Source organism: Balaenoptera acutorostrata, chromosome 13 (genome assembly GCF_949987535.1).
Source record: "Balaenoptera acutorostrata chromosome 13, mBalAcu1.1, whole genome shotgun sequence".
NCBI classification, from domain to species: domain Eukaryota; kingdom Metazoa; phylum Chordata; class Mammalia; order Artiodactyla; family Balaenopteridae; genus Balaenoptera; species Balaenoptera acutorostrata.
Genome location: NC_080076.1, coordinates 13,313,616 through 13,328,258, shown reverse-complemented (window position 1 = coordinate 13,328,258; position 14,643 = coordinate 13,313,616). Strand labels below are relative to the sequence as shown.

Sequence of the window (14,643 nt, the reverse complement as noted above, 5' to 3'; positions counted from 1 at the left end):
TTGTGAGAAATAATTTTCCTATAAATATTTTATTCCTCCTTTTCTTTCTTTTGTACCCTGGCTGAGGAGTTCCACATGGACACAGGAGATGATGTCCCCCTTGGGAGAGATCAAAGCCGCCCTGGGTCTATTTGCTGTTGAATTCTCCTCACGGTCTTTGCAGCTTCTACTCCCTCCTGCTTACTGGCCTCTGAGATGAAGTGGGCTCAAAAGTTTGGAAAAACAGAGAGAGAATGCAGAAAAAAAATCCGCAGCTACGTAGCATCTAAGCCAGTTGTTTCAGACAGAAAGTTCCAAATCTTGGCTAGAAAGAGAGAAATGTTTACGTTTTTTTGTCGGTGGGAACCTGCACCTAAACAACCCACTTTGAAAGAGAATGTATAGTCATATAAATAGCAAGTTAGCCTGATTGATGTAAGATGACCCCAGAAAACAAGGAGCTTATTCAATTGGACTTGATAAATATTTTATCAAGAAAAAAAGAAAAAAAAAAAAGCCAAACAGACAAGACACTAGATAGAGAGTTCCTGAGGCTAAGGGCTGGGTCTTAATAATTCCTAAATCCTAGAGCTCTGTCCCACACCTGTCCTAGGAGCAGAGCTCAACAAACATTTGTTGGACCACTGGATCCACTCATCAACTTGTGGGAGACCAGTCAGAGTTCTCCAGGGGGTGAGGAAAGAAAGAAGGAAAGAACAGGCCCTGATTGCTTTGGGATTTGCCTTTCCTTATAGATGTGGGCTCAGATATTTCAGCAGCATAGATTAAGAATGATACAGGATCATACAACCAAGGACACAGAGACAGACAAATGACAAGTGGGGTAAGATGGGCCATGAGCTGCAGGTCTGTGGTTTTTTAATGCGAAAGAAAAACAAAAGGAATTTTAAAACACAGATTTGCAACAAAAATAATACATTTAAAATTGACTAGCCTCTCACGCTTTTCTGTGACAGAAGTGAGCCTGTGCATTTAATTGAATTTTTGTGACGCTAAGGCTTTGTTTTTATTTATTTATTTATTTTGTTCCTGGAATGAATATTTATTACAATTATCATTACCCAATTACCTGCTGGGTCCTGGGGGGGAGGGAGTGTATCCTCTGCCCCTCCCCCATCCACCTTGGAGCTTCCAATGAAGTCCAGGGGGAGTGCCTAGAGGGGCAGACAGGGCAGGAGTCTTCCAACAGTGGCGAGTGTTCCATTAAAAGGAGTTTGAAAAGGCATTTACCACCCTTCCACATGTTCAAGTTGACATTTAACTTTTAAAACTTAAATATAAATAGTGGCAAAGGATTTTCTTGCCAATGCATTGTGAATAGTATGGGAAAGAAAATTGTCCCGAAACTATCTGTGGCAGAACGTTTTTTGTATGATGTAATTTATAACCCTTTCCGTGAATTATGATTCTTGATAAAACGCTTGAGTAATTTCCAGATAGACTTTAATGGGATTAAGAAATCCTGAGAAGTTAGGCTTCCCCATTCACTGTCTTAAGACACATCAGTCAGACTCTGGGCATTCTTTGGTTGTGGGACCACTTTTTTTTTCCTCTGGATTGTCTCTGACAATCCCTGAATTGAGGCCAGTTTGAAATAGAATTTTGACACATACTAATAACAAGTTTGAGAAGTTATTTTAGCAAATGACATTGTACAGATAACTTTGTTGCATCACTTTTTCATTATAGACAGTGGAATCTGAATACCATAACAATAATCATGCATAATACTCAGTGTCAATTACATGAAAAAAACAGGAACAAGTTATTTTTGGACCCCAGGAAGTTTTACGTTTTTCCTTTTCTTCCCTAAAATTCATATTTCTACCCTCCATTTTATCCTAATATGATATGTCTTACAACTGAAAGTTTAAAATTGGTTAACCTGTCATAACTTTCTACAACAAAAGTAAACTCTGAATTTTTGTGACTGTAAGGCTTTACATTTTTGTTCCTAGGTTGAATAATTGAATAATTACAATTATTATTATTACCCAACTAATAAAAATATACAAATATATTACACATTTTGATAAACCATTATTAAATCTAAATTTTTCATTTTATTGGAAATACAAGTGTTAATGAGATAAATGGGGCTGGTTTATCATCCTCCCCCTCCCCACCAAGAAGGACAAGTATCTATAAATAGAAATGACCTGTTACTAGAAAGAGCTAGGGTTCACCATCAAACCCATTCTTTGTTTTTATGGATGTAAGCTTCGAGGAGAGCTGTTCACATACCAAGTACGAGGGAGTGGAAGGAGTTTTGTATAGTAATGTTACACAACTCTGGATTTCTGAGTTATATTCTGAAATCATATTAAAAAAAAAAAAAAACCCACATCCTGCCAGCTTGACAGGTGGCCGTCTTGACTAGGTGTTCTTTCACCTTTGTTGAAAGCAACCAATTGGAAAAGTGATTTGCAAAAGGATTCGTTTCCCAGGCATTAGTGTCTAATACAGCCCAAGGATTTCACATCATACCTTTTGGTAACTGAAGGGATTTAAATCCCCAGGACAGTGCCCAGAGGTGTGCAGGTAAAATGGCTCTCTGGAAAAAAAAAAAGAAAAAGAAACAAGAGGGGGAAAAAAGCTCTATTTTGTATCTTGTGCTCATTTCCATGGTGTAAATACTTCCACCAGGGCCGATTTCAAGCTACCGAACTTGACTTCACTGGAGTTGGGAAGAGACGGGCGTGATTGGCCCCCGTGGCCAGGGCAAGGGAATCACAGCCAGATTCCGGGAGGGACGGCTGTGTGCGCCTCTGTTTTGTGAGCTGTGACAGATGATTGCGAGAGGGAAGGTGGGAGATGAGAGCTGGCCTGACCTCAGGAGTGTTCTCACGGAGGACAGTGTAGGACGGAACATCCCTGGCATGCCAAGAACGTTGATTCCTTTATAAACACCCCAAGCTTGCTTACCCCTTGAAAATGTGGTGCCCCAGGGCTCCACGTGCAGCCGTTTGAAGACCACTGATAGAAGAGAAGCAAGGGCCTGGGAAGCAGCCGGACCACAAGCTCAGATCCTGCCTCTGCAGTTCACGAGGTTTGAGGACTTGGGCATATTAACTTTTATGAGTCTCAGATTTCGCCTATAAAACAGGAGAAGCCAGTACCCACCTTCCAAGGTAATAAGAACTGGTGGTGTTACGTGTACAGGGCTGGCAGCCAGCAGATGCTGCTATCGGAGTCCTTTTAATTGAGTTGAAGTGAAGAGCCTTGGAGGATTGATGCCTTCCTAGGGTAGCAGTATAAGAGGGAAACATAGGTGCCCGGCTGTTTAGGATGTCTATGCTCCAAAACAAGTGACTGCTTTGGTTATCTTAAAACGCTCACTTCAAACCAGAATTTTTAGCTTCTTTCTCTCCTTTTTATACCATCTTTCATCTTACGGAGCAGAGGTTGGGATCTTCACTTGGTATGAGGGATCACACCGGGCAGCAACAATGGGAGTAGAACTCAAGGCTGGTCCACCTTGAACCAAACCAGAAGGGTTAGTAACGAGGAAACAAAACCTCCTTCTAAGGCGGCTTCACCCGCTGAGCAATCCCATAGCCTGGCCCCCCCCAGGGCTTCATAACCAGTCAGGCTCCGGGTGGCTCTACTGGCTTGTTAAGAAGGTCTTTGAATGACAGGGCAAAATCACATCACCGCATCACAAACAATTCCAGGGTACAACCAATATCTCACATTGTACTTTATTTTTCTTCACAATATTAACTGGACAGACAAAGAAAGTTGAATGGCAGTGGGGCTTTCCCCAACAATACAAAGAAAATGCCATTATATTTAATGCTTGCCAACCAGAGACTTACTTTATCTTAACTATCTAAAGTACACTTATCATATAGTTTTTTGTGTGTGTACAGTGTTGCAGGATATCAGCCACCCCTAAGAAGTATCCGTCTTAAAAACAGCCCATGGAAGGGAGAAGTGTGAACATCTTGATAACAAAAGCTTTCAATACAAAACCACTTTTTATACACTTATTTTTATTGAAAACAAAAATAATCCCAGTAACTCAAAACAAAAGCAAAACTTGGTTGAAAACTTAAGAAGATAGTATAATAAACACAAGCTTCCTCCAAAGAAATGTGATCGGCTATCATTCCTTTAAATGCCACCCCAGAGTCAAAAACTTAATGAAATGAGCTGGCTGGAGGGCTCACTGCAGATTCCCTAAAAGGTTTAGGGACACGGAATTACTAATATACTCTAGTCATATTTAGTAACAGTCCCGGGATTTTTTGATTAAGCCTTTCCATCTTCCACAAGTGTTTCTGTCTGCTGAGCTTACCTTGGGACCCAAAACAACCTTGTCATCAATAGGATATATATTGCCTTTCAGTTATTTTTCTGGGGTAGTCATGATGAATTGGGGCAATACCATTCATACTCCATCTGGTTTTCTTTGTGCCCCGTGGGATGCATATTTCATGGTTGTCTAAGGCCAGTCCTATGAGCACAGACATGGAACAGAATGATTCTTTGGGTAAGGATAAGGAACTTGTATTATTACTTACCCAGTTCAGTCTCACTTTTTTTCTCCCTGTATTGTGCGTAATAAGTATTTAGAAATAGATGTCCCTACCAACCAGAAGGTTTTCATTAAATATCCTGTTGGTTAAAATTACAAATTTATTGTTTAAATAGCCATTAGACATGTCCAGGCTTGAAATTAATACCATTACCATTGATGGCAGATGTTTAAAAGAGTTTTGGTTCATCTGCATTGCCATACAGAGCTGGACTTTGAGTTGTTCTGTTGTCTCTAGAAGCTAAATATACCACAGAACTTGAAAATGTTTCTTGTTTGTTGCATAAGGTCCTTCACCGAGGCATCACATTGATCCTAGTGAAGTTTTCACTTGTTTGCATTTCACATCCTACAGTCCTGGCTATTCTGAAAGCCTCCACACCCTGATCCAATCTTGGGAATGTTTTGCTCATTTGAAAATTCTTCCTCCCAACCCTGCAACAAATGTTCTTTGTCCCATAATAATTAAAAAAGAAAAAAAAAATCCCTAGGAAGATTCAAATTGAATAACCATAAAGATCTGATTGGAACCTTCATAAGCTTAACAATGTAGAATTGTATTTCTTAAAAGTGTGTAACCACATTTGTCTGGGCTGCAAAAGACACCACAGAATAAGATCAGAATAGAATTTCAACTGACTCCCTAATTTCCTTAGAATGGCTTATATTTCAAGCCCTTCCTGTTTTTTTCTGATAGAGGAGGTGTCCATTACTAACTATAAGTGATAAGGAAGTATAAAAACAGCCGCTGCCTTAGAAGTACAGTAGAAATTAGAATTTAAGTTCACATGTATAATAAAAGTTCATCATTTTAGCATAAGTTTAATTACAATATAGACAATTTGCAATTCTGTTTATCCCATAGATCCTCGACGCGAAAAACCCAGACGTGTGTTGGGACTGTCCTACGTATTTAAGTCTAATCCTGATTATTAGAACTCCTCTTGATTTATGATCACTTCCTAATTTCCCACCTTGGGCCAGGACTAGGTCTTTAAATGATAAGCATAAACATTTACTAATGAAATAAAGTCACATCTTAACGGAAGGTCATATCGGAATAGACAGAGGTAAGTGAGCTGGGGCAGAGGCTGTTGGTTTTTGGCTTGAACTATAGCAAAGTGCTTCCTTCATTCGAAATGTGACTTTAAGCCACATCTGAAGCCTGCAGAATCTGAGATGAGTGTCTGCTGCGGAAGGTGCGAGCTGTCATTCTGATCTCTCTTTCGGGCTGTCTGTGCAGCGAGGGCCTGGGAGGACCCAGGAGGTTCTCGGGTGCTTTTCTCCTTGTGGCTTTTTTTAGAGCCCTCGACCTCCGTTTGGAAAGTGCACGTGCTCTATTGAACCCTGACCTGGGCCAACATGTGCACCACGCTGATGGTAATTCAGGTGTGAATCCCTCCTCCACACCTGTTAGGTAGGAATGGGTCTCTGCTGTCCAACTGCAAAATAATTGAGACAATGCAAAAAAGGAGGAGAAAAAAATGACTAGTCGAGGCTTTTATATACATTCATTGCTTCTAACATGTTTTTAACAACAAGAAAAATGCAACTTCAACTACTCTTAGAGAGTAGCCACAGTACTGTACAGTTGTGGGGTCAGGCGGCCGGGAACATTTATCGTTAAAACCAGATAATGTAACCCCACAGCAAAAGGAAACCAGTCAGAAATTAGCCCCTGTGACCTTTTTTATATATACATTTTTAGAACCCTCTGCAAATCCCAGCTTGAACAATAACAATAACAACAACAACAACAACAAAAGACAAACAAGCTTTATATTAAAAATGTCCGTGTTCTTCATGGTTACTTCTAAAGCAGCTTGGAGGATCTCGCCACTTGGAGTGTACTGCAAACCGACTCCATTAGAATGATCTTGGCAGGATAGCAGCACAGAATTTGATATTCCATATTCATCACTTTTGACAATGTAAACCTTTCATAAGATAATATTTTGCTTAAAAATTAGAATCATTCAAAGGTCTGATCGTCCTGTTCCCTGAGGCCCGCCAGGGAGGTCTGGCTTCATACCATGGGTTTCTTGCTTTCTCCGTCTAGGGCGTAAGCGCCACTGCATTTCAGGAAGGACCTGAGGACGGCCACGGAGAAAGGCCCTATGGAAGGAGGGTGGGAGGGCTCCAGACAGGTCTCCGTGGAAACAGGCACGGAAGCCATCTCTAAAGGGCAAACCATCGGAGCCAGAATTTAATCCCCTGGTCATTTTCCATCTGGATTTCCAGCCGAATGAACCTCATGGGTTTAACCAAACATGTATGCAATCCTAAATGATGTGAGTTAAATTCTGATTTGGCCAAGGACAAGTAAACCTAAGCAACAAGGTCAAAGGGACAACAGATACGTCCCTCACAATAAATAATTCTGTTGACACGGAAGTGGACGTAACTCGGTTCAGGCAAAGTGGCTGGGTGGCCGGCGTGCCCCAGGGTTTCTCAGGTAGCTGAGACCCAGGGCTTAGCTCACCTCCTCAGAAATGCTTTTAAAGAATTAAGAGCCAAAACTCTCAAATGGAAAAAATGATTATTTTTGCTAACAAATAGTGTAGAGGCCATAACTAAATACAATTTTTTAAAAAGATGCTGAGATGCATGTAATCTTTTTTTTTTTTAAAGCAGCTTTCGAAATATCAACCACAGCATTAAACATTGAACATAAGTACATTCCAAAGTTAATACAGATAAATGGTATATAATGCAATAATGCCACAGTTATTCCACGTATGTCTCAAGGCTGATTCTAAACTTGAAAAAATATTTCTAGTTTATGAGCTGGACATTTCACTTCTTTTGCTACTTCTCTAGCGTTTTCCAGCACTGATTTTTTTTTTTTTTTCTTTTTTTCTTTTTTAACGCCCCAGGATGTACAGATAATCCCCACATTCCACACCTGGAACTTTTTTTCCCCCCCTCTGTCAGGTTTTTCAAATAAAACCAAACTACAATGACAAGATAATGTTTTACATCGTAATTCCACAGACATAGGTCAGTTAATCCATTTTAACGCTTCCTTTAGGATTTATGACCCTCCCCAAAGTCTTTAAAATCTTGCTTTAAGCTGCACGGGCAGGCTGGCAGCTGCGTGGCCGAGGCGCACGCAAGCGTCTCCCTTGGGGGGCGGGATCCCCAGCCATCACCGCCTCCCTCCGCGAGCAAAGGCGCAGTGCCTGTTTCCTTCCCTCCACAGTGATAAACGCCCGAAGAGCCTTGGCTCCCGGGTTCCACGCTCCACGTGGAGAGGCGCCTAACCAGGGGGCCCCAGGGTAGCAGGCCCAGGCCTCCTGCCTTCTTTCCTTGCCCGCGCGATTCTGAGCTCCGTCACCTTCCAGACATTCGCAGACCACACCGCTCTGTTTAAAACCCCTCGAGCAGGCCAGCGAGTGCCCAGGCTGGGTTACATGACGAGGTCTCCGAGCTGGAGCAAGGCAGAGCAGACCGCGGCCTCTTGCGGAAAAGCAGGCACTTGTGGCGGCCTGATGCTTCCTGATGCCGAAGAAGTCACCGAAACGTTCACTTCCTCGCATTCCAGAGGATTCTGTTTCATACACAGAGCCAGTATTTGGAGGGGGAGTGTATCCAAAATATATGAATATACACGTCAGGGCTTAAGGTACTGGATGATATTGTATAAATTGCTAAAATGCTTCTCGGCACAATTGGTAGCTTAAAAAAATACTTTCCTATGGTTTAAGGGCATTTTTCCCAACACTGTCCTTCGGGGTGGAGATCTTGGCAAATACCAAGTCCATCTGAAGTTCCCGATGGTTTTCTTCCAACCGGGTGTGTACCATATGCAAAGTGCCTGTTCTGCAGGCCAGGGAAGAATGGTCTCCCCTCCAAGGACCTTCCCTCTATTAAGAACACAGCCTCCAGGGCAACAAAAAAAAAAAGGCAAAGAAAGCGAACACCTTCTTCCTAACCTCCAGCAGCCAGAAACCCGGCTTCTGGAACAGTCAAGTCCTTTGTCAATTTGTTTGCTTTTCAGATGGTGAGTCAGTTGGGCCAACAACATGGAACAGAAATCCGTGTTTATAGGCACAGGAGACCAGGTGGAGCCATCCAGGTGGGGCTTAGTAATTAGTGGTAGGGTTTCCAAAGACAGGAGGTTCAATGGGACTGTCTTAAATAAATAAATCTTATTTTTCTTAATAATGTAAAAAATAAATTGTATTTCCCTTTGGCAGTAAGTAGCTGATTCGACGTTGAGCCTGAAAGCTGTTTTTTCGTTGTTGGTGGTGGTTTGTTTTTGTTTTTAAGAGACCACAGCTTCGCTTCATGGTGCATCAGTGACAATGCATATTATTTCTACTGCTTTAGTGAACCTTTTGCATATGTGTTTGTGGCAGGCCTGTGGACTTCACTTATGGCCCAGATAGGCACCCAGGGTGACGCAAGCTCCCACCAGGGCCAGACTGAGCAGTGCCTTCAGAGACAGCCAGGAGAAATCAAACAGAGGCCGCATGCTGGGACCATACAGCTCCACAAAGGCATCCTGCAGTGGGGAGAGGAGGGAAGAAAAAGAATATTAGAGCGGGCACGGACGGAATGCCAGATGACAGGGAGAAAGGCATCTGAAATGCCTGGGCACCTTCAGGAGGGTGAGGGGAAAGGTCAAACGCACTTTGGGGGCAATGATTTCAGACCCACTCTTTTCACTTTCATTCAGGAAATGTTTTTTGAGACCCTACTTATGTACCAGACACCGTAGAGATACAGCAGTGAATGAAATAGGGTAAAAGCGCAAAAGCTTTGACTCAGTGGAGTAGGATAGACAGTAAACAAAACTACATGTTTCATATAGTGTATTAGAGAGTGGTAGGTGCTAAGGGAAAAGATAAAACAGCAAAGGCAGTTAGAAATACGGGAGGCTTTGCAATTTTAGCTAGCATGACCATTTGTAAAACTAATTTTTTAAAAAACCCAACTACTCCTTTATTGAGTGCTTGCTATATGCCAGGCACTTGTAACAAACTTGTAACAAATGCCTGACATGTATTATTTTATTTATTCTTCATACCTATCTTACGGATTCATTTTCTTTGTTCCTGTGCTGTAGGAGAAAAGCTGAGACCATTGAATGCTCATTTCTTAGATTTGTTGGGGAGGATTAGATTCCATGTTTGGACCCAATGGGTATTTGGACAACTCTAAATATATCTGAATATATAAAGCAGTAAATGAAATGTTGTTCCCTTGGTGTGATTAATCAGGCATGAAGAGGAAAACAAGATGTAGCTCCGGTTAGGCCCCCAAACCTGGAATTAGAGCACACGATTTCATGATGGGAGACAGTAACATACGGAGACGTCCAGCATCACGGTAGGGAGGAGGGTCTGACAACGTTTACCGTGTTTTTGTCTGTTTGGAGCAAGTATTGCAGTAGAGGGACCAGGTATCATCTTTGTCTCCCCAGTGCTATGATGTGTGGTCTTGGTACATGTAGGTCTTTGAGAAATGTTTGTTCAATTAAAGAGTAAAGTTTTCTGAAGTCAAACATTGGTTTGAATTCTGTGTTTGGCCTAATACTTCACCTAGATGCTTACTCTGCCTTCTTGAAATTATTCCTTTTGTATACAAAAACCTCTGGACATCTTGCAGTAGTCTTGAGAGTTTAAGGCATCATTAGGGAAAAGTCCCATGTTATTGAATATAAACTTACACAATTCTTTTTCATGACTGCATAGTATTCCACCATATATGTTTATATATCTATATCTATGCTGTACTTTATTTAACCAATTCTTTATTGGGGTTGTTTTAAACTTCTGATCTCATAAACAACATTATGATACAGCTTTATACATAAACTCTTGTCTACTTGTTTGGATTTTTTTAGACAAATTCCCAGAGGTGAACTCAGTTGACCAATCATCAAAATTGCTCCCCACAGTCACGAAAGGTTTGTGTTGAGCCATCCTCACTCTCTCACTGGTTGCCCTGTGACCAGTGGCACCTTTTACAAAAGGCAAACAAGAGGGAATTCCCTGGCGGTCCAGTGGGTAGGACCCGGCACTTTCACTGCCGAGGGCGTGGGTTCAATCCCTGGTCGGGGAACTAAGATCCTGCAAGCTGCAAGGTGTGGCCAAAAAAGAAAAAAAAAAAAGGCAGACATGGGTTTAGGGCAGTAGGGCTCACTGGTCTTGTCCCCCAGGGCACATTTGGCAATGCCTAGAAACATTTTTGGTAGTCATGGTCTGGGATGGGCGTGCTGTTGGCATCTAATGGGTAGAAGCCAGGGATGCTGTTCAGTATCCACAAGGCACCGGACAGCCCTCACCACAAAGAATTATCCACCCCAAAGCGCCAATAGTGCTGAGGCTGAGGAGCCCTGCGAAGAAAGGTTTAGAAGAAACCCTGTAATCACAGCCCAAGGAAGACCCAATGGTCCATCTAGTGTGTCAATAGCTTTGGTCAAATTAGTACAAGATTACTTAGTCTAGACAGATAACTGCTCCCCATGAGTGAGTGAGCTATACCTTCAGATGTACTGGATTAACTTTTACCAGGAGAGGGCGCAAGGGTTTTCTTCTTTCTTAATCTATTGTTAACATTTTCTAAGTTTGAGCCTTAGCAAGCAAGGCAATAGACATAAATGAAATACGTGCTTAGTGCCCTTACCGCAAAGCTGAGCTAACAATCACGGCTGTTTGTCAAGACACCTCCTACTTTCCCTACATGTAAGTGGCATAAATGGGGCAGAAAGGGGTCAGGATCTATTTAGAGAAACTGCCTCTTGCAAAGTACATCCCAGGATCCCACAGACACAACAGCAAATGTCTAACAAACAGCCCTCCCCTCCGTGCTGTTCTCCCTGAGGGATGGGCAGGCTGGAACCCACAAGAGCCCAGCCAAAGGGCACCCCAAATTCCTCAGAGTACCAGCACTGGGCAGTATGCAATTCGGCTTGATGTTGAGAGGGTCAGTGGTTGGACCCAGCATCCCTTTAGTTATCAACAGAGTTTTCTGTGGAAGAATATGAAACAGACTAAGGCCTAGGCCATCTGACCTTTCCAGACCAGGAGCCATCCTGGGAAAGTGGAGGAAGCAGCGACAAACTCAGGCTGCTTTGTCTGGTGCACAGTACCAGCAGGAGAAGAAACAACCTCTCCAAATACCCCCAACTCTCTGGGGCCAGAATAATTCCCTCTCCCAAGCCCCAGCCCCTCACATTAATAACTATGCTTCTAACGGACCTCATGGCCCATTTCTGATGTGCACTATAAAGAAAAAAATCATTTCTAAAGTGGAATGAGCTAAAGAAGCATCTCTTAACCCAAAGAATGAGCACAGAGACGATGACGCAGCCCCAGGGATCTGGGAATTAGCTCTGAACTCGGGGGAGAGGGTCTGGGTGAAATCCCAGCTTTGCCATTTTATTGCTTATGACCTTGAACAAATTACCCAACCCTGAGCTTCATTTATTTCACCCATAAAATTGGTTGTTGTGAAGATAAACATAGGTGACTGAGGCCATTTGTAAATGTGGCCCAGAGTGTGAACTAGTGGAAACAGTACCTTGTTCTCTGGCCTGTCCTCTTGCTAACCTGCTACATCCCTCCTAAAACTGCCCTTCCCTCCAGATGGTCTACTGAGCCTGCTAATTTCCAGAAACAATTTACTAGCTCCCTCTTAAGGTGTCAGCTTTTGGTTCTGAAGATGCTTGATGATTTCTATAGAAACTGCGAATTCAAACGTACCCGTCATGTGTTCTGGTGATAACACACGCCCAACTCTACTTCCTCGTAAATTATTAAGTCAGGTTGTAGGGCTGAGGGGCGTTCTTTAAACCCCCTGAGATGGAATCTGGCTCCTACGGTTTGCCCATCTGTGATTCTAAAGTGCAGAGCAGACCCTGTTGTTTCAGGACTGAAGATCCTAAAAGCTACTTTCATGGAGAGTCGTCTTCTTGCTTTTTCAAACATCCTGATTAGGGTGATTTCCGAAGTCTGTTTGAACAGTCTGTCATTATTTGTTTAAGTTTGAAAGCTGTTTTAAATAAACACATGCTCATTTTATGTATTAAAAGCAACAAAGAGGGAAAAAGAAAACCTGGGCCGTTGTCATGTGATTCGGACAAAATCCCAGCCTATATATTCAGAAGGCACGGCAGCCCTTGCTCATGTCAGGACTGGCAAGGGCTCTGCCTGACCTCAGGGATGGGCACAGCAAGTCCCCAGGGAAGGGTCCTTTCTCCTGTTGGCCTCTCACATCATGGAGAAGGCAGGCAGTGCCCCAGCTCTGCGTGCTCTTTTGCAGACAGCTTCCCCACAAACTACAAATTCAGAGGCCACAGATGGTCTGAGTCTGAGTTCCACCCAGGGCTGGCATCAGTGGGGCAGGGCGGCCAACATCCCAACCCCGGACCCTGGCTGCAGGGTTGGAAGTAAGCCAGGGAGATGTGGGCGGGACAGACGGATGGGAACAGACCAGACTCAAGACTCCTAAGCCAGGGAAAGTTGGGGGGAGGCGGTAAAAGTATCATCCCTCCTTCATTGGGACCACTCTCACCCCCTTCTCCCTCTTCCTCCCTCCCTCCCTTCCTTCCTTTCCCCTCTTCCTCTATTTCTCTCTCTCTCCTCCCCCCCTCCCCGACACAGACATACACATACAGGTCCCTCAAGGCAGCCCACCCTCCAAAATTTTCCTTTCCCCTTCAGAATCCTTCAAAAAGTTTCGTTTAAACCTGATTCCAAATAAAACGAGATTTAAAAACAAATCAGATTGGCAGAAACTGAAAAAGAATACTGAGTTCTGCTGAAACGGATGGGGTAGGGATGGGGGTGGGAGCCCCAGATACTCTTACACAACTGATAGACTCCCAGGTAGAGGTAAATGGAGAGACCTTTCATATTTGGCAATGCGTAGCAAAAGCTTTAAAAATATTGTCGTTTTGTTAGTAATTCTACTTCTAGTTATTCATCTTGAAAAAATTAATAAAACCTGAAAACAACAAAAGTATATGAAAATATGATAATGGAATATGGGTCGGTCACTAAAAACTATACCCTATATTTATTGGCAAGGAGAGATGTTCCCAACATAACACTGAGTGAAACAGGTAACAATGAAACCAGCGTCTGTAAGTCCAGGCCCCTGGCTCTCATTGCTCCTTGCACCTGTGGGGAAACTTAATGTGGTCTTGGTTGGCTGTAGACAAATCAGAAATTCAGTTACGTTCCACAATCTTTGAGCTGACTTGTGTGGATACATTACATCATCATGGGAGACCCTAAGGGGGGGAAGTCATCCTGCCCTCAAAGAGCTTCCAATCCAGAGAGGGGATGCCTCTGTGTGCACATTGAACTAAACTAAATCGAGGCGTGCTGCCATTTTCTACCCTGCACAGAGCGGAAGGTCCTGTCGGCAGAACAAAAAGAAAATCAGATGGTGCTAGCAGGAAACTGAACACTGCTATCAAACGCCTTTGATATTTTCTATCTGTCATGGCTTTATCATTTTGTCTCCATGGGGATCGCCTCCCTCATGACAACCTGAGGGCAAGGGTTAGAAAATAGAAAAGACGATGGACTTCCCTGGTGGTGCAGTGGTTAAGAATCCGCCTGCCAATGCAGGGGACACGGGTTCGATCCCTGGTCCGGGAAGATCCCACATGCCATGGAGCAACTAAGCCCGTGAGCCACAACTACTGAGCCTGCGAGCCACAACTACTGAAGCCCGTGCGCCTAGAGCCCATGCACTGCAACGAGAAGCCACCGCAATGAGAAGCCCACGCACCGCAACGAAGAGTAGCCCCTGCTCGCCGCAACTAGAGAAAGCCCACGCACAGCAACGAAGACCCAACGCAGCCAAAAATAAGTAAATAAAATAAATTTATAAAAAAGAAAGAAAATGGAAAAGGTGAACCATAGTAACTCAAAACTGAGCGGGCAGTTACCTCCAAGTAAGTTCAGATCTCCTGCACTGGTGTGGTAATACCTAGTAATGATAACGCCCTTTATATAAATGAGGCAAATGAAGTGTAGACTGGGAAAGTAAATTACTCACAGTGTGTGCTGATAAGCTGCTATGAGGCGGAGGAGGACGAGAGGCTGCGTTCGCATCCCTGGCCTCCTGTGCTCGGTGGCTGA

General features: G+C 43.3%; 1 protein-coding gene across 1 annotated transcript in view; it reads right to left on the bottom strand.

Moving 5' to 3' along the window:
- Positions 1 to 3,687: 3,687 nt before the first annotated feature.
- The window catches only part of BCL2 (BCL2 apoptosis regulator), a 185,833-nt gene continuing 174,877 nt past the window's right edge, over positions 3,688 to 14,643 (bottom strand). The window contains exon 3 of the mRNA XM_007192009.2: positions 3,688 to 9,047. Coding sequence (XP_007192071.2) covers positions 8,913 to 9,047 — 135 coding nt within the window. The 3' untranslated portion in view covers positions 3,688 to 8,912. The remainder of the gene's footprint in view (positions 9,048 to 14,643) is intronic.